The sequence below is a fragment of the Aotus nancymaae genome, unplaced genomic scaffold (assembly GCF_030222135.1).
Source record: "Aotus nancymaae isolate 86718 unplaced genomic scaffold, 86718_ANA_hifiasm-v0.15.2.pri h1tg000036l, whole genome shotgun sequence".
NCBI classification, from domain to species: Eukaryota; Metazoa; Chordata; class Mammalia; order Primates; family Aotidae; genus Aotus; species Aotus nancymaae.
In genome coordinates this window covers 66,175,330-66,201,153 of record NW_026988450.1, presented here as the reverse complement: position 1 = coordinate 66,201,153, position 25,824 = coordinate 66,175,330, and the positions used below count along the sequence as shown (strand labels likewise).

Sequence of the window (25,824 nt, the reverse complement as noted above, 5' to 3'; positions counted from 1 at the left end):
TTGCAACTTTCATCTCCTGGGTTGAAGCGATTCTTCTGCCTCAGCCTCCCTGGTAGCTGGGATTACAGGCACCCGCCAATACGCCTGGCTAACTTTTGTGTTTTTAGTAGAGTTGGGGTTTTACCATGTTGGCCAGGCTGGTCTCGAACTTCTGACCTCACATGATCTGTCCACCTCGACCTCCCAGAGTGCTGGGATTGCAGGTGTGAGCCACTATACCCAGCCTCATTTTCATTTTTTGTGTGTGCGTGGCTGAGTTAGTATCCCATGTTATATACATACATACCACAATTTATTTAATCCAATCATTCAGTGATAGACACTTTTTACATCAAAAACATGTTGAATTGTATGTATATGCATATAATCAAAATATATGTTTAGTAAAACCAAAAAGCTTCCAAAATAACACAATAGACAGTTATAGTGCAGAATAATAAGTTTACTGGACACATTTCATTGTTGAATATTTTTCTTCTGGCTCTTGCTTATGATAGAACAAGCCAGAGGCAATATAGTTGTATACACCATGAACATGCATTCAGTTGTGTGTTTAATCTTTAACTACTCTGCAAGGATTCACCTAACATATCCATCTAAAAGAATCCTCCTCCTACCCATACCACACTCTCCAGATTTCCAAATCAGGAGTAGTGCAAAGATCATGAAACCATCTCTCAATTATTGTTTTCTTCTTTTCAAAATACATATATATTGTGTAGTTGCTGACTTATTCTTCCTCATTTTTATTCTACAGTCTCCACTCAGCCTCCCAAAGGGAAGGTTTTGAACTAGTGGTTGGGTTTTGCGCCTCTGTGTTTGAACACTGAGTTACAAGACACACTTCAGAGATATTGTGTGTTTGGTTCCAGACCATGAAAATAAAACAAAGAGCACAATAGAGCAAATCACATAATTTTTTTCTAGTTTCTAGTGCATATAAAAGTTATGTTTATACTATACTGTAGTCTATTAGGTATGAAATAACATGTCTAAAAAAACCTCAATATATATACCTTAATTTAAAAATACTGCTAAAAAATACCTGTGATTATCTGAGCCTTTGGTGAGTCATAATCATTTTGCTGGTGGAGGGTCTTGCCTTGTTGATGGCTGCTGGCTGATCAGGTGGTGGTTGCTGAAAGTGGGGGTAGCTGTGGCAATTTCTTAAAACAAGACAACACTGGAGTTTGCTGCAAGGATTGACTCTTCGTTTCATGAAAGACTTCTCTGTAGAATTCAATGCTGTTTGATAGCATTTTATATACAGTAGATCTTCTTTCAAAGTTGGAGTCAATCCTCTCAACCCCTGCCACTGCTTTGTCAGCTAAGGTTATGTAATAGAAGTCCTTTGTTATTCCAACAATGTTCAAAGCATCTTCATCAGGAGTAGATTCCATCTCAAGAAACCACCGTTTGCTCATCTGTAAGAAGCAATTCCTCATCCCTTCAAGTTTTATCATAAGATTGCTGCAATTCAGTCACATCTTCAGGCCCCACTTCTAATTCTAGATCTCTTGCTAGTTCTACCATGTCTGCAGTGACTTCTTCTGAAGTCTTGAACCCCTCAAAGTCATCTGTGAAAGTTGGAGTCACCTTCTTCCAAACTCCTGTTAATGTTGATGTTTTGACCTCCTCTCATGAATCATGAACATTCTTTATGGTATCTAGAATGGTGAATCCTTTCTAAAAGGTTTTCAACTGACTTTGCCCAGATCCATCAGAGGAATCACTATCTGTGGCAAGTATAGCCTTACAAAACATATTTTTTAATTAACAATACTTGAAAATTAAAATTACTTTTTTTTTTCAATCAGTTTTGTTCTATTGCCCAAGCTGGAGTGTAGTGGTGCTGTCATAGCTCACTGTAACCACAAACTCCTGGTCTCGAGTGACCCTCCTGCCTCAGCTTCCTGAGTATCTGGGACTACAGGGACATGCTACCATGTGGGACATTTTTTATTTGAGGGTCTTGCCATATTGCCCAAACTGGTCTCAAACTCCTGGGCTCAAGCAGTCCTTGTGCCATGGCCTTTCAAAGTGCTTGGATTATAGGTGTGAGCCACTGTGCCAAGTCTGGCTGAATTTTTTTTATTGTAGACATGAGGTCTTGCTATGTTGCTCAGGTTGGTCTTGAACTCTTGGCCTCAAGCAATCCTCCCACTTTAGCCTCTCAAATTGCTGGGATTACAAGCATGAGCTACTGTGCCTGGCCCCAAAATTACTTCTTGATCTATGGGCTACAGAATGGATGTTGTGTTAGCAGGCATGAAAACAATATTAATCTTGTATGTCTCCATTAGAGCTCTTGGGTAACTATGTGCCTTGTCAATGAACAGCAATACTTTGAAAGAAATTTCTTTCTAAGCAGTAGGTCTCAACAGTAGGCTTAAATTAAAATATTCAGTTAACCATGCTATAAACAGATATGCTGTCATCTAGGCTTTGTTTTTCCATTTATCTATAGATCACAGACAGAGTAGATTTAGCTTTAAAGCTATAGATACAGCTTTTAAGTTAATTCTGATGAGTCCCAGGATTTTTGGAATGGTAAATGAGCATTGGCTTCAACCTCAAATCACCAGTTGCATTCGCCTCTTACAAGAGAGTCAACAACCTGTCCTTTCAAGCTTTTACACCCGTCATTGACTTCTCTTCTCTAGCTGTGAAAGTTGTAGAAGGCGTCTTCTTCCAGTATAAGGCTGTTTCATTTACATTGCATGTCTGTTGTTTCGCATACCCACCTCATCAATGATCTTATGGATAACTTGCTGCAGCTTCTAGATCAGTACTTGCTGCTTCACCTTGCACTATTATGTTATGGAAACGGCTTCTTTTTTTAAAGCCTCATGAACCCACCTCTACTAGGTTCAAACTTTTCTTCTGCAGTTTTCACACTTCTCTCAGTCATCATAAAATTGAGGAAGCATTACTCTGGATTATGCTTTGGCTTAAGGTGACATTGTGGATGGTTGCTCATCTAGGCAGACCACTAAAACTTTTTCCAAATCAGCAATAAAACTGTTTCTCCCTCTTATCATTCATGTGTTCACTGGAATAGCCCTTTTAATTTCCTTCAAGAACTTTTCCTTTGCATTCATGACTTGGCTGTTTGGCATGAGAGGCATAGCTTGCAACCTGTCGGTGCCTTTCAACATGCCTTCTTCACTAAGTTAATCATCTCTAGCCTTTGATTTAAAGTGAGAGATGTGTAACTCTTCCTTTCTCTTGCACACTTATAGACCATTGTAGGGTTATTAATTGGCCTAATTTCAATATTGTTGTGTCTCAGGGAACAAGGAGGCCCAATGAGAGAGGGGGGCAGGAGGGAATGGCTGGTTGGTAGAGTAGTCAGAACATGCACATTTTTCAAGTTCACTGTCTTAATATGGGTGAGTTTGATGACACCCCAAAACAATTACGGTAGTAACATATCAAACAGCAGTGATCACAGATCACCCTAACAGATACAATAACAATGAAAAGTTTTGAAATATTATGAGAGTTACCAAAATGTGATACAGAGACAGGAACTGAGCACATGCTGTTGGAAAAATGGTGCCGATAGGCTTGCTTAACGTAGGGTTGCCACAGACCTTCAATCTGTTAAAAAATGAAAACAAAAACTCAAAATTTGCAAAGTGCAGTAAAGTGAAGCTATGCCCATATTTACAACTAGAGAATTTCATAGTGGCAACTGAACTGAGCTGACCTGCCACTTAGTTTGGTTTTTTAGGTTCAGGATGATTTCTGACAACTTTACATGTGCTTAGCATCCTATCAAAGCAGAGGGTAGAGAGGATATGAGTGCATTATCTTATCCAGAATACAGCAATCAGAAAACCTATAAACAAGCCATTTTAATGTCAGCATAGCTGACATTTTAAGTTCTATGTTTTAAGGTTTAGTAGTTCATTATTTGAATTACGTATTGCAGTGGGCACCAGAATCTTTTCGTGCTCACTGCTTTGAAAGATTTCATTTGTATCTATTTCTCCATATGGTATCAAAAGTGCTGATAAAAAATGCAAGTGAAGTTCAGCAGCATGTACTTCAGGTTCAGAGGGCTATGTTCAGGTTCTAGTTATGCTGCTCTGGCTATATAATTCTGGGAAAATTGTCACACCTCTGTCAGCCTTGGTGTGCAGCTGTGAAATGGGACCATAGTATTAATGTTACAGATTGTGACACTTAGAATGTGGTACTGTATATAATTAGCATAGTGCTCAGCAAATGAGTGCTCTCAATAGTGTGGCTGTTATATCATCATGATCGTTATTGTTACTTCTACATTTTAAGGTATTATTTTATAAACATATTTTGTATTATTGGCAACAAGCCTTTCCTTTAACACCTACCAGCAGCTTTCTTCTTCATGCAGGACTTTCATTTAAATGAATGAAAAATGGGCCGGGCGTGTTGGCTCACGTCTGCAATCCCAGCACTTTGGGAGGCCGAGACAGGTGGATCACCTGAGGTCAGGAGTTCGAGCCAGCCTAACCAACATGGAGAAACCCTGTCTTTACAGAAAAATTAGCTGGGCGTGGTGGTATATGCCTGTAATTCCAGCTACTTGGGAGGCTGAAGCAGGAGAATCGCTTCAACCCAGGAGGCGGAGGTTGTGGTGAGCTGAGATCACGGTGAGCCGAGATCGCGCCATTGCTCTCCAGCCTGGGCAATAAAAACGAAACTCTGTCCCAAAAAAAAAAAAAGATTGAAAAATGTATTTTGTGGTCTTTAAGTGTGTGTGTGTGTGTGTGTGTGTGTGTGTGTGTGTGTCTTCTCCTCCTATTACCCGCCCCAATTTTTTCTTCCTGTTTTTTTCCTAAGAGAAAAACAGGAAGCCTTAAAAGATAAAGGTGGTGATGGTTTGGCCTGGTCTGCCCTCACAGTATGATATTCACTTTGCTGCCTCAGAGGTTCTTGAGTAGGTCCTGTAATCCCTAAATTAGTCTAGGAGGCAGATGGATGAAAATAGTGTCTTTGCTGGATGAAGCCCAGTTGTGGCTTTTCCTTTGTTCCCAGCTCCAATCGAAACCAATGCCTTAATAACTGAAATTCCGTTATTTACCTCTCTTACCTTAACAACTATTAGAGTCAGCAGGGAGGGCTTGTCACCATAGCAGAAAGATGCCATCACAGGGCTTTTTCTGGCCTGCAGGACCTGGACTCAGGCCTCACAGTAGTCAGTACCTGGGGAAGGGCAGAGGCGAGGGCTCCTGGGCGCTCCTCCCGTGAGCAGCTTCCTCCCCTGGGTGTGCCATCCCAGCAGAAGCTCACTGCCACTTCATCACAAGGCTGCCTCTTTCTGCAATTAAGTCATTTTAGTATTTTCTATCATGGCTTTCCTTCACCCTAGAGACGTACAGTGTTAGGACAAAACACAGGCATTCAAGCTGCTCATGGCATTTAGGGAGTTAGGGAATTTGGCTTTTAATTACCATGAAAATGTGATTATTTAGGGACTCAGCACCATATCTATAGAGCCCATAGAATTTTGTGGCAATAGGAAAGGGGCTTATAAATAAGTGCTAAAATGGGTGAGTTGGCAGGTCTCTGGGGAAGAGCAGACAAAATGAACTAGAACAATTTTAAGTATTTTTCATTAATGCTAATCAAGTTGTTAAGGCTCTTTTCTGCCGCAGCTTTACCGTGTGTATCATGGGTTAACGTCTGTTGCCTTAGTTATTGGTTAGCAGGTATGTGGAATCTGGAATGCTCTGATATGATCAATGTGTTTAACTGAATGAAAGTGATTATCGATTCAGACACGCGATTGTCCTGCCTCAGCCTTCCGAGTAGCTGGGATTACAGGTACACACCACCATGCCCAGCTAATTTTTGTATTTTTAGTAGATAGGGGATTTCACCATGTTGGCCAGGCCAGTCTTGAACTCCTGACCTCAAGTGATCTGCCCTCCTCAGCCTCCCCAAGTGCTGGGATCACAGGCGTTAGCCACTGCGCCCAGCCTCAGACATCCAGTCTTGAATCACACTCATTTTTCCAGGCAGCATGGAGTCCTAACCTTTGTTTTGCAAACCATCCTATGGATTTAGTCTACATCACAGCGAAATGTTTTGGACTTTTGGAGATAACTAGTTATGGCATGTGTACATTGTGTTCCCAAATGTACTTTAAATTTCTTGATGACTTTTGCATCTCCTCTCAGCACTCCTCAAAGTACCGCATCCAAACCCCAGTCCTGCTGGGTACTTAGCTCTTAGGTTTCAGCTTAGTCCCCACCTCCTGACTAAGTCAAGTTCCTCTCCCGTGTGCTCTCACAGAACCATCAATCTCTCCTTGGAACTACCATACCTGTTGATATTATTATATGATTAATTATTTATATCCATCTCCCCCACTAAGACAGTGGATTCCGTAATTCTGAAAGGTAAAAGAACAGGATTTTTTTTTGTTGCTCAGTATTGTATCCTGACAATAGAATGCCTGGTGCTTAGTAGGTACATGCTAAGTACTATTGGTAAATGGATGGATGGATGGATGGATGGATGGATGGATGGATGGATGGATGGAATGTCATTGTTTTATGTCTCTTTCCAATTTTTTCCATATGGCTGAAAGACCTGCACACATAGTAGAGACTTTACGAGCTTATTAGGGAACTAAAAATCATATTATGGGTCTTGGTACAAAAGCCTCAAGATGGATTGGGAAACTAAGAATCATATAAAGTCTTAGGAAGAAGGCTTGAAGTTTCTATGTTCCATTGATGTTCCTGACTGAGATAAATATAGCAAATGAACAGGTATTTATTTCTCACTTTCTCTAGCTAGTCCTCAGGAACTGTTAGTAATGTGTGAGATGGGGCTGACACTGGGGGCGATATCAGCTCTGATCCAGAGCCGCATAAAAGCTCTCTTCCAATGTCAGGCATATCTTTAGTTAGAAGATATAAATTAGTCCAGTGCATTTCATAGCATTTCTCATGGTGTCCCTTATGACAGGGCTCACTTAGCTAGCCAGTGGGACATCTCCAAAAAGCATTATGGAAAGGAGGCAGTGTGCAATTGTGTATAATACCTTGGGCCCTGAAGTCAGAAAACCTCAGTTCAAATCCCACCCACCTGTTTATTAAATAAATTTAGACAAATTAGGTGTAAAACTCAATTTCCTCTTCTACAAAATGTGAGATATAACGCTACTTACTTCACAGGCTTGTTGGAAGAGCAAATGGCCATATGGACATAAAGTGCTTTGCAGAGAGTTGGGCATGTAATAAATTCTCAATAAATGCTAGCTAGAATTATTACCACCATTTTTATTCATCGAAGGAGTTTCTATTGCAATCCCAAGCCCGTCCCTATGATGTCCTTCCATTCCAACCCTTTTCAGACTATACTGGGGCCCACATTGTCCCCTGTCCTTTCAGCCCACATGGGTTTGGCCCAGACTTTTACTACCAGGACCCAAATACAATGTCCAAGAATGGCACCAATTATACTGAATCTTACTGTATGATATCTTATCCAGCACTGTGAAGGCCAACCTGAACTGCCAGAAAATCTTGGTCATACAGTGGTTTGGGGTGTGTATACCCTCTATACACAGGCATTAAATAAATTAAATAGTGTGTGTGTGTGTGTGTGTGTGTGTGTGTGTGTGTGTGTCCAGCTAAATGACACTGCTTTCTTAAATCATTTAAGCACACTTAATCTAATGGAACATGTGAGAATTTCAGCAGCTTCTGAATAAAAGTTGGAGAGAAAAAAAAAACTCAACGTGGCACCAACTAAACCCCCATGCAGTTATTTAAAGCAGCTTGAGCACTTCTGTGGAAACTGGGCTCCGTTGAAGAAATAGCCACTCCTCTTACAGAATGAAACCTCACTTTTTTTTTTTTTGTCTTTTAAAAAATTCGTCTTTATATTTTTAGATTTTGGGTGAGAATGGGACTCTAAATCTATTTTCAAGCTGTCTTTTCCTTTCTCTGCTCACTCAGAATTATTCTTTTTATCTTGGTTCTGCCCCTGGTGATATCTTGGGTAAGTTACTTGACCTCTCCTGGCTGCTTTTTTTCATCTGGATATTTGGACTCGATGATCTCTGTGGTGCCTTCCAGCTGTTAACATTTGTTTGATTTTATGATTCCCTCCCTTGTTATTACAGAAAGCACAAGTGTTGTGCCTTAAGCGTAAGCTAGGAAAGTATCCCTTGATCAAGCTGAAACATCTCTACTTTCCAAGTTCCAGGACTCAGTTTGAGCTTAGAGAGTTACAGTTGTTTCCAGTCAGTTTTTTGTGCTAAGGATGGTTTGGGTTTTATTTCTGTTTTTCTGGAGACCTTACTGGATATATGACCATTTGATCTAGGTAGGTAATATTGTGTCTTGACACACACCAATGCTTTTACCCTTGGGATGTTTTGGAAGCCTGCAGGCAGGGTCCTGAGGGTGCCTGAGTCACTGTTAATGAACCAAACTGCCTGAAATGCTCCAGTGGTTGACTTTTGGCACTTGGCAGAAAAATCCTTTTCATGTTAGTTTCAAGGTTGTCAGATATCATTATACCCAAGTATTAAAAATTTCAAAGAAAGGAGGCAGTTTGTTTGATTTATAGAATAGTTATCTAGCTTTAGCTCTGACTTAGCTTTGGCAGTGGTTTTGCAAGCACTCGAAAATTAAATCCATTTTTTATGGCACTACAAGGTATTATCTCACAGCAAATGATAATTAAACACCTGTGAAATCAATTAGCCCTTTAAGCAGGGAAAGAAAGTTTTCCAATTATGTTTTCGCACCTTCAAAACTTTTATAATTCCAAAACCAACACTTGTGGAGAAGGATATGGTCGATTGGCCGTTGCTGGGTTAACTTTCCATAACGATTATCCCTAAATTTTGCTTAGCCTTAATCCCATGGAAGGCAGTTTGTGATACAGGCATCCTTCCAAAGAGGCTGCAATTGCCTTTGGAGCTGACTCTTAGCAGCTATCTATCTGACACACAGCGGAGCTGTCAGCGACTCGACAAAGGAAGTTACTCACTTTGTGTTTTGATGCCAAGTTTTACTTGACAGTTTATTTAAAAGCCAAGATACCTTAATGGAAACCAAGCAACAAGACATTCCATGTGACAGAAATGTTCTCCCTTTAAGGGCCCCGTAGCCGAGAGTTCTGAGCCATCTACATTACAAATTCATACTCTGAAAACAGACCGATTGGTCAATAGCTGAAACCTAACACAGTGGAAAACTGGGGCTCATGGCCGGCCGTTCAGCCCCATGGTATCATGTGTGTTTAATCACCAGCTTTGGTACAAATTAGCTATTCCAGATGCCTCTTTTGGAAAATGATCTATACTTCTGAAGCACTAGATGGATTTTGGGTATATGCCATAACAATTTGGGAATCAAAGAAGAGGCAAAAGAAACATAACAATGCCAGGCCTTTGACATCTTCTCCATTTTACCTCATATATACAAAAACTGTTCCAAGAAAATTCTGGCCTCATCCTTCCTAATATTCATAAATGCTTTAGTTATTAGTTTGTGCAGGGTTTCATTGTATCACTTTACATAAACACCTCTAAAGATGTTTTTTTTTAAGAAATTCCTTCTCCAGACATTTTTAATGGGCTCTTGCTTTCATCATAGATGGCATTTGGAGAGGTGGATGAATCGTACCATTAGCTAGAGAGAAGGCTAGTGTTGTATAAAACGAAGATGAAAGAAAACTTCTGTATCCTTTTAGAAACTTGTCGTATGGATTATCCTTGCAAACATTGCCAGCAGCTTGGACACTTTATGACCTGGGCTTTATAAACCCATGAGGAGTGGGGTGAGTGTTGAATAATCTTACATAGGTTCAACACATATTTCCTAAAAGATTACTGTGGGCCAGGCACCGTACAGGGTCTGGAGTCACAGTGTTAAATAAGAACAGGAAGGGTCTTTCTCTCATGCAGTATATACTACATTTGGGAAGAAAGACTGTAAGCCAGTAAAACAAATGCATGCGTGAGTTCTGACCTTGGTAAATGCCAGGACAGAGATGAAACAAGGCAAGAGAAAGAAAGTGAGTGCCAGGAGCCCGGGCTGGTCTGTGCTGGCCTCTGTGAAGAGGGCCTATTTGAATGCTTATAGGTAGCTTGAGAGAGATCCTGAAGAATTCCAGGCAGAGGGTGCAGCAAGTGCAAGTGCAGGAGATGGAAGTTCATATGCTCTGTCAAGAAATTGAGAGCAGGACTTTGTAGCTGTGGATGGTGACTGAGGATGGGGCAGTCAGAGATGTGGGCGGAGGCCAGTTCTCATGGGACCAAGTCAGCCAGCGTGTTCGGCGCGAGTGTTATTCTAAGTGCCAGGAGGAGCTATTGGAGGGTGTTCAGACTGGGGGTGACATTTGAAAGGTGTCTTTGGCTGCTCTATAGAATATGGACTGTAGAAAGATACGATTGAACCCATTCTGTTTAAAAACTAGTAAGAACCAGAGTATGGTTTCCGTTGCTCTGTTCATGCCCACTTGAGCTGAAGGAGGAATGGGATTAAGCAGGTATAGGAAGAGGGGTGTGAGGAGACTCTGATGGCCACTGAATTGCAAAATCCGTGAATGGGCAGCTCCTGGAGGCCTCTTGCATCATGGCTTCCCAGTGCTCAGTGCTACCCGACATGCAGGGGCTTTGTCCAGTGAGTAAATATCAGGGCATGAAGGCATCCTTTGGGCCATCTGGTCCCCCTCTCCTCAATCTGGTGCTTAAATTTTCTCTCTGTCCTATAGCCTCTTCCCAGAATGAGGCTGCCAGGGAGCTAGCTAGCTTTATCTGCTTCTCAAGGGAATTGTGGGAAGCATGGCCAGCTGGAGGAGGAGGAGGGAGAGGTGACTCAGCTCCACAGACCATCTTCCCCAGGGCACTGTTATACTTCTGCCAAAGGAATCTAGACTCGTGGGCCTCTCCAATCTCTAAGGACCCAACCTTCATGCAGAAGTAACCCTGTAAATCAATAATATGTGGCATCAAATCTTCAACCATAACCCAATTTTTCATGTCCCATGGATACACCTGTGCATCTATATATTTATGCATCCACATACCCAGATAGGAATGATTAAATTTTACATAGACAACTAGCTTCATGCAGCGTTCATATTACATTGAGTGTTCTAGAATTTTTTGAGGATGTGTCATGTCAGCGTCCACAGAGTTCTGAGGTTTTGTTTGTGTATTCAGTCAAAGGCTCAGGAGTGAGGCGGCCCTGACTGTCAGAGTCACAAGGCAAAGCCTAGTGATGCAACAGTGGGAGAGGAAATGGGAAGCTGAGGTTGGTGGCACCAGCCGACATTCTACAACCTGTCATTGGATTCTCAAGATGTTTTATAATCACTTAAGTGCAGGGGCCAGACAAAAGGATTAAGCACTGACAAGAATGCAGGACACCGGACAGTCTCTGCACAGTGCTGCCCTGGGGGTGAGAACAGTAGGAATGCCAAACATCCCCCTAATCCCAGGCCTGATCCAGGCTGGCCTTGCTGGAAAGGATATCTTGGATCAAGAAAGGAAGTGGACAGAACATTGGTTGGAGCTCAGTTTTCTGTACAGGGGGAGGGAGTCATTGCTTTCTGGACTAGTGCAGGGTCCATCATTGCAGAAGCCATGAGGAGGTTCTAGAGTTTTTTTATTTCTTCAGTTCAGACATGGAGGAAGGCCAGGAGAAGGTTCCGTTTGAACAGCACTGTGCATGCATTTAACTTGATTTACAAATAATGCTATTTATCAGGGCTGGAGAAACACAAATTTCTCACCCTTGTCAGTCTGCAGGGAGAAGATGACGTTTTTAACAAGCTGCCAGACCTGTAGAAATAAAAACAGAGAAGGGATTTTAAAATGTACAAAAGGAAGACTAAATAAATAACATTATTTTTCATTCCCCAAGTAAATTGGGCTTGGTGTGAGTGTAAGAATGAACTCATCCTTGGAAGAACCCAGCATAATCAAGAGTTGGGCATGTGTTTGTTAAAGTGCAGATTGCTGTATTGAAGGACTTGCATCTTATCTTTGCCGCCTTCTTGCTTCCATAGCCCCTGTACATTTTAATGCAAATCAGTGGACACTGAGCACCTTACATTCATTTAACAGCTCTTTTTTTGAGTAATTACGGTAGGCCAGTCCTTGAGGTAGTTGTTGGGTCTACAGAAAGTAGGACTAAGTTCCTGTGTCCTGGAATCCAGGGGAAGGAAGATGAGAAAAATGGGCAACTTAATACAGATCAAGCAAGAGAGAGTTAGCACAGGGTGCCCAGACTCCAGGGATCAGGGAAGACTTCCTCCAGGCAGTAGGAGAGGAAGTTAAGGGAAGGAAGGAAAGAGGGACATGTAGAGAAGAAGGACTCCCTCCACAGCCAGCCTGCTGGGACTCAGATTGTCCTAGGTGGGGAGCTGACACCCTTAGAACAGACACACTGCACTGCCCACCCCTCTCCTGGTCTTTTCGGGCTGCCGTCCATATTTCCTGGCCCCGTTCCACTTAACCTGTTCCATTGGCTTAGAGCCTGATGAAAGGTTAATGGTAAGATAATGACCTCAGGTGTCCCATCACCATTGGACCTGTGCATGCCTCTTCCGGACTCATTTATCCATCTGAGGTCACTGCTGCTGCTGGCTCTTTTATTGTTAATCCCCTCTCTTCCCCCTACCCCCTCCCTACCATGTACCCAGGTAGCCCTTTATTTAGCATTTTCAAAAACGTTTTGTTTCTATCCAGAGAATTTAGGCCCATGTGTCTTGGAATTGCATTTCTCTGAGAAGAGTTTTAGAAGTGGATATTGCTGAGTATAAAAGCTGGTGCTGGCCAGGCACGGTGGCTCACACCTATAATTCCAGCACTTTGGGAGGCCGAGGCAGGTGTATCACTTGAGGCCAGGAATTCAAACTAGCCTGACCAACATGGCGAAACTGCATCTGTACTAAAAATACAAAAGTTAGCGAGCGTGGTGGCACACGCCTATAATCCCAGCTACTTGGGAGGCTGAGGCATGAGAATCACTTGAACCCAGGAAGCAGAGGTTACAGTGAGCTGAAATCGTGCCACTGTACTCCAGCCTGGGCAGAAGAGCAAGACTCTGCTCAAAGGGGAAAAAGGAAAAGAAAAAGCTGGTGCTGCAAAACCTTGCCTCTTTCAGAAAGCTTCCTGAGATTAATGTCGTGGGCACGAAGTACTGAACGTCTCTCATTTTCATCTGCTGGCACCTTGTTACTCTTTCCTCCTAGGCAGGTTGAGAGATGACAGAACTGGTCGTGGATCCTGTCCTTCTTGTACAAACCCAACAAAACTTTTGACACTTTACTTCATCATCTGTAAACTGGGACCAGTAGCACCTATTCTCCACGATGGTTGTAAACATAAGACACAATAAAGAATACAGACTGTGCAGCTCAGTACCCTACCCACAGGAAACGCTTAGTAAGTGAGGATATTGTTATTATAATTGATATCTGGCCAGGCACGGTGGCGCATGCCTGTCATCCCAATACTTTGGGGACTGGGAAGGATGTGAGAGGATCACCTGCAGCCAGGAGTTCAAAACCAGCCTGGGAAACATAGCAAGACTGTCTCTACAAAAAATTAAAATTAAAAAAAGTTTTTAAAAGTCGTTATTAATAACTATCATATTTATATACACACATATATATACATATATAGACACATACACACACACACACACACACACACATATATATATATATGATACCTACCTTTATGTATTAGCCATTGAGCTGTTATTTAATGAGCAAGAATTGAGATGGTCATTTTTTACCCCTTGTGAAGTATGAGGTACACCTGGTACATGATGTGTTCATTAATATACACAGGTAGCAATTACCACTTGGGCTAAGTTTAAGGTTCTGAACTGTTAGTAGACATTTAGCCTAAGGATAGGGGGTGGAGTTTAGAGTTGATAAGAGATTATGGCCCAGTGTGTTCAGGCAGGAAGTTTGACTCCAAGGACCCTCTGACTCCCTCTTCTTCCCTGTGATAGGCGGATTTATCTTTCCCCACATCGCCAGTGGTTGTGAGGCTGTCATGAGATCGTGGCTATGAGAGTGAATGCCTCCGATAGAGATTTCACGCCTTAACCCCAGACCACAAAATGTTACCTGCCTCCCTTCTCTATGTTGAAATGGATTTAAAGTGGACATGAAAGGGAGACTGTCTTCTGTGGAAAGCCAAGAAGTGTGAAAGGGTGAATATATATTCTTGGCCCTGGTTTTAACTGTGCACTGGTTCCCTGTGAGTGGACAGCTTGGATCGGCAACTTCAGACTGAGGAGAGTCACAAGGAAATAAATTCCTACTCCTTGGCATGACTGGGGTGGGGGTGGGGAGTGGTACAGCAGTTCTAGCAGCAGGCAATGCTCAAGGCAAAGAACCGTCTGGGTAAGGAATTGCACTACCTCCAAATAGCGAGTGCGTTCCTGCTACAGGACACTGAGCATCCCTGAAGGTGCAGCCAACCTGGCCAGCCAGGCCCAGAGCCTAGCACTGCACATTTGCATAGCTCGTTTGTACTTGCCTGACATTGGCATGTACAGCAGCTCATTTATGTGCACAAAGACTCTGTGTGAGTAGGTGTCATGGAGAAACTGTGGCTCCTTAAGTCCAGTGAATTCTCAAAGACCCCAGGGACCTGTACTTTTCTATATTCTATGTTTTCAAGACACCTAACTGAGATGGAACAGTGGCCAGTTGGACCCATTTTCCAGCTAAAAGATTGGCTCCAACTTACATAAGTTTTTCAGTTCAAATCTTTGGCTTGGGCCAATTTCGCTCTGTTGCATACTGTAAACTACAGAGTTTTCTGAAAAATAACTGAAATTTTAGGCCAGGTGTGGTGGCTCACTCCTGTAATCTCACCACTTTGAGAGGCTGAGGCAGGAGGATCACTTGAGCCCAAGAGATCAAGACCAGCCTGAATAACAAAGTGAGACCCTATCTCTATAAAAAAGTTTTAAAAATTAGCTTGACATGTGGCACATGCCTGTAGTCCCAGCTGCTTAAGAGGCTGAGATAGGAGGATTGCCTGAGCCCAAGAGATCAGGGCTGCAGTGAACTGTGATCTCACCACTGTACTCCAGCCTGGGTGACAGAACAAGCTCTTGTTTCAAAGTAATAATGATAATAGTAATTGAAATTTTAAACTAAACCTGTAAAGGCCAGGGAAGGGTCTAAGGCAACATGGTTAGTAAATAAATGACAGAGTACCTTCTTAAACAACTCCTGGTCGCGATCTGGGGTGAAGTTTTGAGTGGGAGAGAAAGAGCACTTTTAAATTGGCAGCAAATTGCCCATGCTTGAAACTAGGTGAACTGCTTAAGACCTGGTTTCATAAGAAATGTCAGTTTTAGACACTGCACGTTGTATGGGTTGACCAAGGAGGCAATGTGATATAATGAAAAGAAAATGGGCTTTAGAATCAGAAATCCGAGAGTTGGAACACGGAGGCTGGTTCGTCCTAGCTGTGACCTGCATTGGAAGGGATTTTGAGGTCTCCGAACTTAATTGCTTCTCTATGAAGTTGGGTTATATAAAGTCCTGAGCACACTATTGGTAACATGTCATTCTTCTGCTTAAGCCCTTCAGTGACTCCCTGATCACCCGCAAGGGATCATCTCTGAGCTCTAGGAGATGTCATACAAAGCCTTCCTAGTGGGAACCCACCAGAAACAGCAACCTGAACCTCCATCCCTTCCCCCCACCAAACTGGGTGGTTTCTCTCACCTCGGTGCCTTTGTTCCTGCTATACTATCTCAACCCCCAGAAATTTCCATCACCTCCTCTTATCCCAGTGCCTGATTGCTTCTTGTTCATCCTTTAAGACTTAGCTCAGGGCCTCACTTCCTCCAAGAGGCCTCCCTGCCTACATATGGCCATTGCTTCTCTTCTCTGTGTAACCCCCACCTCTACCTCATGTCCTATCCTAGCACTCTCCTCACTGAATAATCATCATTTGATAACATACATTTTTTGTTTTGTTTTGCTTTGTTTTCTGGACAATGAGCTCCCTGAAGAGTGTGCCTGACACATGGTAGACATTCAACTAATGCTTGGTGAATGAATGAAAAAAGCACAAGGAGGTGCTGAAAGGATGTTAATTTTATTTCTCTCCCCATGCGCTTTAGAGAACTACAACAGCCATAAATTATTTTTATTTTCTTTCTTTATTTTTTTCTTAAAGGCTATGACTCAAACTTGGGTATAAGCAAAGATTAATTACTTATGAGGATGGGGACTGGAGGGAATAGATCAGCTGTAGATGTTAAGTTACTTTATAAATAAATACTTGAGACAAACTGGAACAACATCATGGGGAGACTAGAATTGTGTAGTACAGAGATGAGAGGCTGGATCACTTGTTGCTCCCCTATCATCTTTGGTTACCAAAAGGCAGGTTCACTTGGCAAATGTGCATGCTACAGAGAGATTGTGGAAACCACAGGAGGACGTGTGAGCACAGTGCAGCAGCAACATTCTTGTCTATGTAGCTTTGATAATAAGGCAAAAGCCTTCATTAGAAGCTGCTGTTCTGCTGTGATTCACAGCTTCTGTTTCCATTTTACTTTAAAAGGTCTATTCCACATTTGTCTCTTGGCTCTGTCTTTGGGAATCTGGTGTAGTTTTCATTCTTTTTAATTGTTACTAGGTTTTTTTTTTCTTTAAATGTTTATATCCCTCTTATTCTGATATAATTTACCATAATAACTTGCAATTGCATAGTGCTCTGCCATTTGTATTCAAAGTACATTATTTCATTTGATCTAGACAACTTTGAGGTTTGGAGAAGTTGAATGATTTGCAGGGGTTACACAGGAAGTGGTAGATCAAGAACCCAAATTCCTCAGCCCAGATTTTCTAACTTGAAGCTGGCTATGTTTTTCATTATGCTCTGTTATCTTCCTTCAGTCCTAATGATAATAACTACCTTTTATGGTTTGCTTATAATATGCTCGTGCTTTGGTTAAAATGTATCACTTAATCCTCACAGTATAAGTATTATCCCCATTTTGCCAACCAAGAAACTAAGATTAAACAAATTAAATGACTTTCTCAAGATTACGCAGTTTATAAATTGAAAAGCTGGAATTCGAACCCAGATGTGGCTGTGTCTAAAGCTGCCTAACCACTAAGCTTTTAATTACTAAGCTCTTAACTATGGTGCCAGTGGTTCTCAAAATTTAGTGTGCATCATAATTATCTGGAGGGCTTGTTAAAACACAGAATTCTGGGCTCTTCCCCCAGAGTTTCTGATTCAGCGGGTTTGGGTGAGGCAGAGAATTTGTATTTCTACCAAGTTCCCAGATGATGCAGATGCTGCTGCTGGTTGGAAGGACACACGTTGAGAACCCCTGCACTATGCCACATTGCCCCATCTTTCCCAGTTGCACAGAATGGCTGCCAGCAAATGTGTTTCATACAGAGCGGCAGGACTTCAATGGTGCATTAAAATAGTCCACTTTAAATGGGGTGCATCCCATACATTGTTCAATACAGCTTTAAGGATAAAAGTATTATGACCATAGCATGGTGCTAGTTTCTAGGTTAAATTCAAGGTCGTCATTTTTGTTGCATTTTTCTTTGTAGAAGTTTGTGAAAACTCTTCTACCTTTTGTCATCCTTTATATATATATATTTTTTTTTCCCACCCCTCCCCACCTTTTGTCATCCTTTACCTACACAGTGGGGAACTTAACGCCCATCTGAAAAGGGTAGCAAAACCGTTTATCGATTAGAATGGCAAATTATCTGGGATCAGTTGTCTCTCTTACCTACTTACCTTCTTGCTTAGGATCTCATATGTTTCTTTAAAGTAATGTGTGATAATGTAATTCACTTTTCTAAATGTAAGAAGTAAAGGAGAATTAGTCCATCTTAAAACATTGTGTCCCCTCATTTGACCTGTCAAGTTTCCCTGTCTTTCTCCCCTACCCCCAACCAATGGCAACTTCTAAGTGTTCCTTACCCCTATAATTATGTGAGTTCATGAATGTCATATAAAGGGATACTACAGAATGTTTGCTTTTGAGGGTGAATTTTTCATGCAGCATAATTTCCTTGAAGCTGTCATGTGTATCAATAATTTGTCCCACTTGATTGCTGAGAAGTATTCTAAGCTATGGATGTACCACAATGTGTTGAATCATTCACACATTGAAGGACATTTGAGTGGCTTCCGGTTTGAGGTTATTACAGACAAAACTGCTGTGAACATTTGTGGACAAGTTTCCACGTGAAAATAAGTTTCCATTTATCTGGGATACATGCCCAAGAGTGCAATTACTGGGTCATATGGTAAACCCATTTTTAGTTTGAAAAAGAACTGCCAAACTGCTCTGCAAAGTGGCTGCATTTTACCTTCCTGCTAGAAATGTATGAAGGGTTCTAATCTCTCTGCATCCTCATCAGCCCTTGCTCTCATCTGTCATTTTGCTTACAGCCATCCCAGTGGGTGTAAAGTGGTATCTCATTGTAATTTTGCTTTGCTTTTCCCTAATGACTATTGATGTTGAATATCTTTTCATGTGTTTATCAGCACTTTGTGTGTCTTTGGAAAAATGGTTATTCAAATCCTTAGCCTCTTTTAAAATTGGATTATTTGTCTTTTTATTATTGAGTCAGAAGAGTTCTTTATGTATTCTAGATGAAAGTCCTTTTTCATATATATGATTGGCAAATACATTCTTTTTTTTTTTTTGGAGACAGAATTTCACTCTTGTTCCTCAGGCTGGAGTGCAATGTCACTGCAACCTCTGCCTCCTGGGTTCAAGCGATTCTCCTGCCTCAGCCTGCTGAGTAGCTGGATTACAGGCATGCACCACCATGCCTGGCTAATTTTGTATTTTTAGTAGAGATGAGGTTTCACCACGTTGGCCAGGCTGGTCTTGAACTCCTGACTTCAGGTGATATGCCCGCCTCGGCCTCCCAAAGTTCTGGGATTACAGGTGTGAGCCATCTCACCTGGCCCATTCTCTCTTTCTGTAGCCTTTTTTTCACTTTCTTGATGGAAGCTGGAGGGATGGGGAACCCAGTCTTCCCAACTGCACTCCCCCAGAGTAAAGCTCCTGTGGGGCAGAGCTAGTAGGGGCTGGTCATGGAACAGGTCAGGGCCCAGATGCCACAGACTCTCAGGGTACTTGCCAAAATTTGGTAGATTTTCTTGAATGACTGTTTCTCTATTTGTTATGCCCTTAGGACAATTTGCAGAGACTTAAAATGTTTTTACGATTGTTACTAAATTGTTGTTTTGCTGGGGCGAGTGTCCACAGAGTTCTTCCATAATCTCCTCTTATAATGCAGATACTCCCAGGAGATGTTTAGATCTTAAATCTTCATCTCATCAGCATTTTCTCATTGTCAGGTGCTGCCTTGGTAGCTCCAGCAACTGGAGAATCCCTTCTCTGTACTCCATCAGTTGAAATAGGATAGTGTCTGAAACAGTATTTCTTGAAAGAATGAATGAATAAATGAGTAGATTTAAGTATCTGCAAGGAGGTTGATGTGGAGTGTGAAAGAGTATCACAATGGACTGAGTGGGAGAGGACCAAGCACGTGGTCAAACTAGAATCGTTGTCTGCCCACTTGTGAGGCATCGTTCTTCCTTCAGGTAGAACATGTTAGTTATTCATAGACTCACTGTCCAGGGAGCAGAAAAGAGAGGCTGGTTCATGGGCTAAGTATGCTTAGAAATCTGAATGAAAACCATTGTTCTGAGGTATGAGTGTATATGTTCTGTATGTACCTGTGTGTCTGTATGTGAATACACGTTAGACATGCACTGCATACATATGAACAGATACATATATATACATATATACACACATATATGGGTATGGAATTGTGCATATATATATGTGTATATGCACAATTCCATACCCATATATGTGTGTATATATGTGTATATATATGTACTGTATATAGTGTATATATATTGTATATATATGTATCTATATGTACTCTATATATGTGTATATATATACTATATATATATGGTATGGAAACCTTCTAAGTAGTGGGATAGTCTCAAAGGATGCTTCTCTTTCTTACCTAAAAATGATAAGATAAAGAATAACCGAATATTAAAACTGAATCTGTAGTCATCTAGCCCAATGAGTTCATTTTGCAGATGAGGAAACAGATAGAAAGCTCATGGGTTTTGTTAAGTCTCACAGCTGCAAGGGTATTCTTCTCACATCTCATATTACCTATTACGTTCAGGAGTGCAAGCTTCGATGTACTCCTTTACTTGCTATATCAGCACATAGTCCTTCTATATAACCATTTAAAAGTCAGCAACCCGGTATAACTGTCATTTGAATTTTTCCTGTAAGTTTTCTGCCCTTCCTCTTCTTCCACGCACTCCCTAAAGTAAATTCTGCAACTAGCAACTCTGAAACTTGTTACAATGCAGAACATTAATAGGGTTTTACATTTTTAGTAGGCTAATGATGAGGATGTAGGACCTTCATTGCTAGTCCCTCAGGGGTTTCTATTCTGGGCACTTATTAAACTTTGCTGCAGTCTGAAGTATATTTGACCTTTCTGTATTAAAAAAAAAAAAAATCAGCTTAAACAACTTTATGCATATATTTTTCTGAGAGAGTGTGTGTGTGTACACATTTCTCTCTTCTCCATCTATTAGGCAGAGATTCAGACATTATCAACATTTGAACTTGAAGATACTTGTCAGCTATGTTTGGTGAGGAAGAAGAAATCACTACCATCTAATGTATAATTGTTTTATTTAAATTCAAGCCTTTTAAAAAATCTTTTTTACTTTGATGTCTATTTTGTAATTTAATTAATGCAGGAAGGGTTTTAGAAAATTTTTACTCTCAATGGAGATAATCTTAATCCATTCACGGTGACCTTTTCTTGTGCAAATTAGTTGTACATGCTTGTTTAAGCAAATGGTCCTTTGCATGACGTCTCTTCTTAATGACGGGTTTATAATTGAAAATTGGCTTACTCTCATATGCCTAGTTTGTAAGAGAATATAAAAATAGATGTGGGCTTTAAAAATATAAAGATATATACCAATATCCCAAAAAGAAGAGGGAAGAATTCAGTGCCTTTAGGCTATGATTAAATTAGACTATTAGAGTCAGAAAATGGTGGTGACATATGCTACTGTCAAAGTCACACCTGTCTGCTCAGCATTGGAAGCTCTTGAAAAATGAGAGTGATTTCATCTTGGCTCTAAGAATCAGGGCCTTTACAGGACATGAGCCATCTCTACTTTCTCAAATTTTCTTAAACTCATAATATACTTGAAACTGCCTATGTAGGAATGTGTTTATGGCAATCACTTTAAAAGCAACAGTTGTAAACAAAATGAAATGCATTTTATCTTTTTTAAACTTCACTGGTGTAAAGAGACAGGTAACACTCGTATTTTGTATTTTTTTTCAGAATGCAAAAGCAATGTAATACTGTTAAATGGTATTTGAGTAAAATAAAAAAATAAACTCATCTCTTCTGTAGACCAGTTTCCTGTACCCCCTGCTATTTCCAGGTTTTTCTTTTCTTTTTTTTTCTCGTTTTTCTTTTTTTCCTCTTTCTTAGGCTAGCATCCTTCCCTCTCACTTCCTCTTTTTCCTGTAAGTTATGTCAGCCATTCTTAAACAAGAATATTTTTCCTGGGTAACTGAATGTTCTTGGTTAACTGTAGAAACTCCATCTTGAAGGAGAAAACAAATATTGTTTTGTGCTTGTGATAGAGGTTTCCTGGATCGTTTTTAACAGCATGGCTTTGAAGGAGTTGGGAACAAGACAGTCTTAATTTTGCTGAATGCCATGTTGTTAAAAGAGAAGGAGAAGCAGCAGTATTTTTTTTTTCCTTTTTAAGCCTATGGGGCAACATATTTTATCAAGACTTGAAAATCTGATTTTGGAAGCAAAGACTGGGCAAACCAAATGGTTGCCAGAACGATCAGACTTGTCTCTATATTATACTGCTTGCAAAAGGGATCCTAATTTTTTTGTCCAACATGATGAATCATGTTTGTTCTTCATGCAGTAACCCAACCTCCTTCTTTGAAATGGAAAAGTGAGCGCTGCCTGCTAGTCACTTTCCCGAGTTGCTCTGTGTAAATTCACGCACGTGGGCACCCACCTATGGTCAACATCCCCACATTCCTAATGGGTCTTCATTTGCTGATTATTCCTCCTCTCTTTCTAGGTATGATTATCGGGAAATGCTGCACAATGCCACTTTCTGTCTGGTTCCTCGTGGTCGCAGGCTTGGGTCCTTCAGATTCCTGGAGGCTTTGCAGGTAAGAGGCCCTGGAACCTTCCTAGAATAGGGCTGAGGACTGAAGCCAGATTAAGTGAGTTTAACATTGTCACCTCTCCTGGGATAAGCTAAAGAGAAAGTGTGGTTTCCTTTGAGGATCTGAAATTATTTTCAAGAAAATCTAAAACATTTTTGAAAAGTGAGGGGTGGAGGGGGGACTTACTCAGTAACTTTAGATGTAAGAAATTAAACGGGTCATGTTTGCAGAAGGCAAATCTGATTGCCAACTTGGCCTACCAGGCAGCCTAGCTGGACTCTAGAAAACAGCCCTGCTCTTTCCCTTTATTTGTGGTACTCCCTAAAAGCAAAATTGTCCTTTAAATTTTGAGAATGATCCCCAGCATGGTGGTGCCACTCAGTTGGCCCAGCTCTTCCAAGGCTCTGCAGTTCCGAGGTCTTGGCTCCAGCCCTGGAGCCTTTGTGGTGGGAGTTTCTCAGCTCATCAGCCTCACTCTGCAGAAATGTTCTCTTGAGACAGTCGTCTACATTTCCCACCTGGAAGTTACAAGCAGCCTTCTTCTATTGCTACGAGAAAGCATGCCCTCACCTTCTCTCATTCTGCATTCCTCGACCTCTTGCTGCTATGTTCTTTCCTCCTCTATGCCCTACACCATGCTGTGCTTTTGCTACAGTGCTTCATAACTTCTTATCTCTGCCATCTCAACTGCAAATCATTCTGCCATGTCCTCTCACAGAAGAGCTTCCTTCTCTGGAATATCTTTTCCAAGTGTTCTCTGTGTGTTCTGCATAGAATGCCGTCACAAATGTTCTTGTAGCCTCCTGGGATGTTGCATTAAAAAAAATTGTTGGGCCAGGCGCGGTGACTCACGCCTATAATCCCAGCACTTTGGGAGGCCGAGGCGGGTGGATCACGAGGTCAAGAGATCGAGACTATCCTGGTCAACATGGTAAAACCCCGTCTCTACTAAAAATACAAAAAAAATTAGCTGGGCATGGTGGCGCGTGCCTGTAATCCCAGCTACTCAGGCGGCTGAGGCAGGAGAACTGTCTGAACCCAGGAGGCGGAGGTTGAGGTGAGCCGAGATCCCGCCATTGCACTCCAGCCTGGGTAACAAGAGCGAAACTCAGTCTCAAAAAAAAAAAAAAAAAAATTGTTCTCTGGTTTGGATTATGAGTTATTTGGAATCAGTATTTTGTCATTAACCTAGTGTTTCTTGGCTGTTTATTTCCCAGCGCAGACAGTAAACTGGTACGACTGTGGTTTAGATCACTCCTCACTGAAGGGAACAAGGTTCTGGTTTAGGTGTTTGCAGAGCAAGGGAAATGTGAACACTCTATACTGGTTAAGTCTACAAAACACTGCATAGGAATGCTGAGCTTCATTCTGCTCTTTGTTGCCCGTGACATTGGGGTAAACCACCTTGCACCACGGACTTATAGCAGTTACATTAACAAGACCATTTATATTCAAGGTTGGTTTTATGCTCGGATTTTGTTGGTGCAAGCTTTTGTTACGTCAATAAAACCTTCTCCAGCAAGGCCAGTCGTCTCCACGGAAGTAAGGTCAGCCAAACCATACACTAGAATAGAAATGGGGTTTTAGCATTCTAGGGCAAGACTTGCAAATATGAAAATCTAGTCTAGGCACATACAACCTTCATGTGACTTGATAACTTATAAAAGCTTCCTTTCCTTCTGGCCTAGGCAGTCCAGGATTCATGCAGTGTCAAACATGCCAGTCATTGAAATTGTACTGATTTCACCTCTGATTGGAACAGTTTCTGCTGTCGCGTTCCTCACATTCACCAAGTCCCCTTTTTTGCTCAGGCTGCCTGCGTCCCTGTGATGCTCAGCAATGGATGGGAGCTGCCATTCTCTGAAGTGATTAATTGGAACCAAGCTGCCGTCATAGGCGATGAGAGATTGTTACTACAGGTAAGGAAGGGACCGTGGCCTTCAACACATTGGCAGATTATTGCTGCCCCTGTCCAAACTTTCAAAGAAGATGAATCCAAAAGGTCAGCTCTATAAAAGAAATTTTATCAGGAGAAAATTACCTGTGTCATGGTGAATATGAAGTCATTTAATATGACATTGTTCACTTTCCAACAAAATCTGCCCAGGTCCCCAGAATATATTCTGAAAAGAGGTTGCAGGTAAAGAATGGAAGCTTTGATTTTCAAGAAGTGTATCTCCACCCTCTTCAATAACCAGAATTTTTAGAAATATTACCAGAGAGTTTTTATCCTACCCTGCTGTTTCATATTCCTTTCCTCTGTTTCTGCACTTGCCTTCAGATTAATTTTCAGAAAGAGAGAGGTCTCTAGGGCTTGTTCTTGTAATTAGTGTTATCATTTCTCAAATGATCCAGTCTGGGTGTCTGAGCGAGTGTTATCTTTAGGATGTATATTTAAATGAGCAGCCCCTAATAAAAGTTTGAACTGCTCAAGAGCTGCCTAGGAAGGGGGATACAATACTCACAGAGAAATCTGAGGGCAGGAGTGATCGTGTATTTTTTTTTTTTTTTTTTTTTACTAAGGATTTCTAAAGTCCTTTGTGTATTTCTGTTTTAGGATCAACACAAGTTGCCATGCTCTTTTCTCCTAAATTATAGAACATGTTAGTGTTTTTTTTTTCATTGCATCATACACTTTATCTTTGAATTACCGCAAATATTTGCAGATTTTTTAAAAAATGTTTTTACCTTTTTATTTTTTGGATATCCATTAAATTGAGTTTCTAAGTCTTTATTTTATTTTATTTTGAGACAGAGTTTTTTCTGTCACCCAAGGTGGAGTGCAGTAGCATGATCTCAACTCACTGCAACCTCCGCCTCCCAGGTTTAAGCAATTCTCCTGTCTCAACCTCCTGAGTATTTGGGAATACAGGCACCCACCACCACGCCTGGCTAATTTTTGTATTTTTAGTAGAGACGGTGTTTCACCACGTTGACCAGGCTGGTCTTGAACTCCTGACCTCAGGTGGATCTACCTGCCTCGGCCTTCCAAAGTGCGGGGATTACAGGCATGAGCCACTACTTCTGGCCTCTAAGTCTGTTGTTGATTCTACTTCTGTGCTGCTGGCCAGTCTGCTAGCTGACACTGAAGTAATGCAGCACTTTAAAATGACAGATAAACTACTGTACCTCAGAGACCTATGGGTTAAGCAAACTAAACTGACCACAGCTCCTGAAACATTACTTCTGTCTAGTACTCAGTTTGTGATCTCCATGGTTCCTAGGACCTCAGAAACAAAGGAGGAATATGACAGAATCCATTTTTTGGGAGAACAAGTTATTCTGCCCTGAATACAACTTAATTTCTTAGTGTTCATTGAGAAAGGAGTCTGGAGTTTTTGTGAAAGGGCCACTTTTATGCCAATGATTTCCCATTATGATTCCTTAAGGAAAGGAAGTCCTTATAGAAACACCGAGGAAGTCTTCCCCATAGAGAGATAGTGTATGCCAAAATCATTTATTCATGAAAAGCCAAACAAAAGTGATGCATGTCATGCTTGTCCATGTTGCCTTTTTCTTCATTAAAATGTTATTTTAAAAATAATGCATAATC

General features: G+C 41.3%; 1 protein-coding gene across 1 annotated transcript in view; it reads left to right on the top strand.

Annotated features, from left to right (window-relative positions):
- EXT1 (exostosin glycosyltransferase 1) overlaps positions 1-25,824 on the top strand; it is a 315,224-nt gene that overhangs the window by 250,057 nt on the left and 39,343 nt on the right. The window contains exons 2-3 of the mRNA XM_012443266.3: positions 22,181-22,274; positions 24,083-24,190. Coding sequence (XP_012298689.1) covers positions 22,181-22,274; positions 24,083-24,190 — 202 coding nt within the window. The remainder of the gene's footprint in view (positions 1-22,180; positions 22,275-24,082; positions 24,191-25,824) is intronic.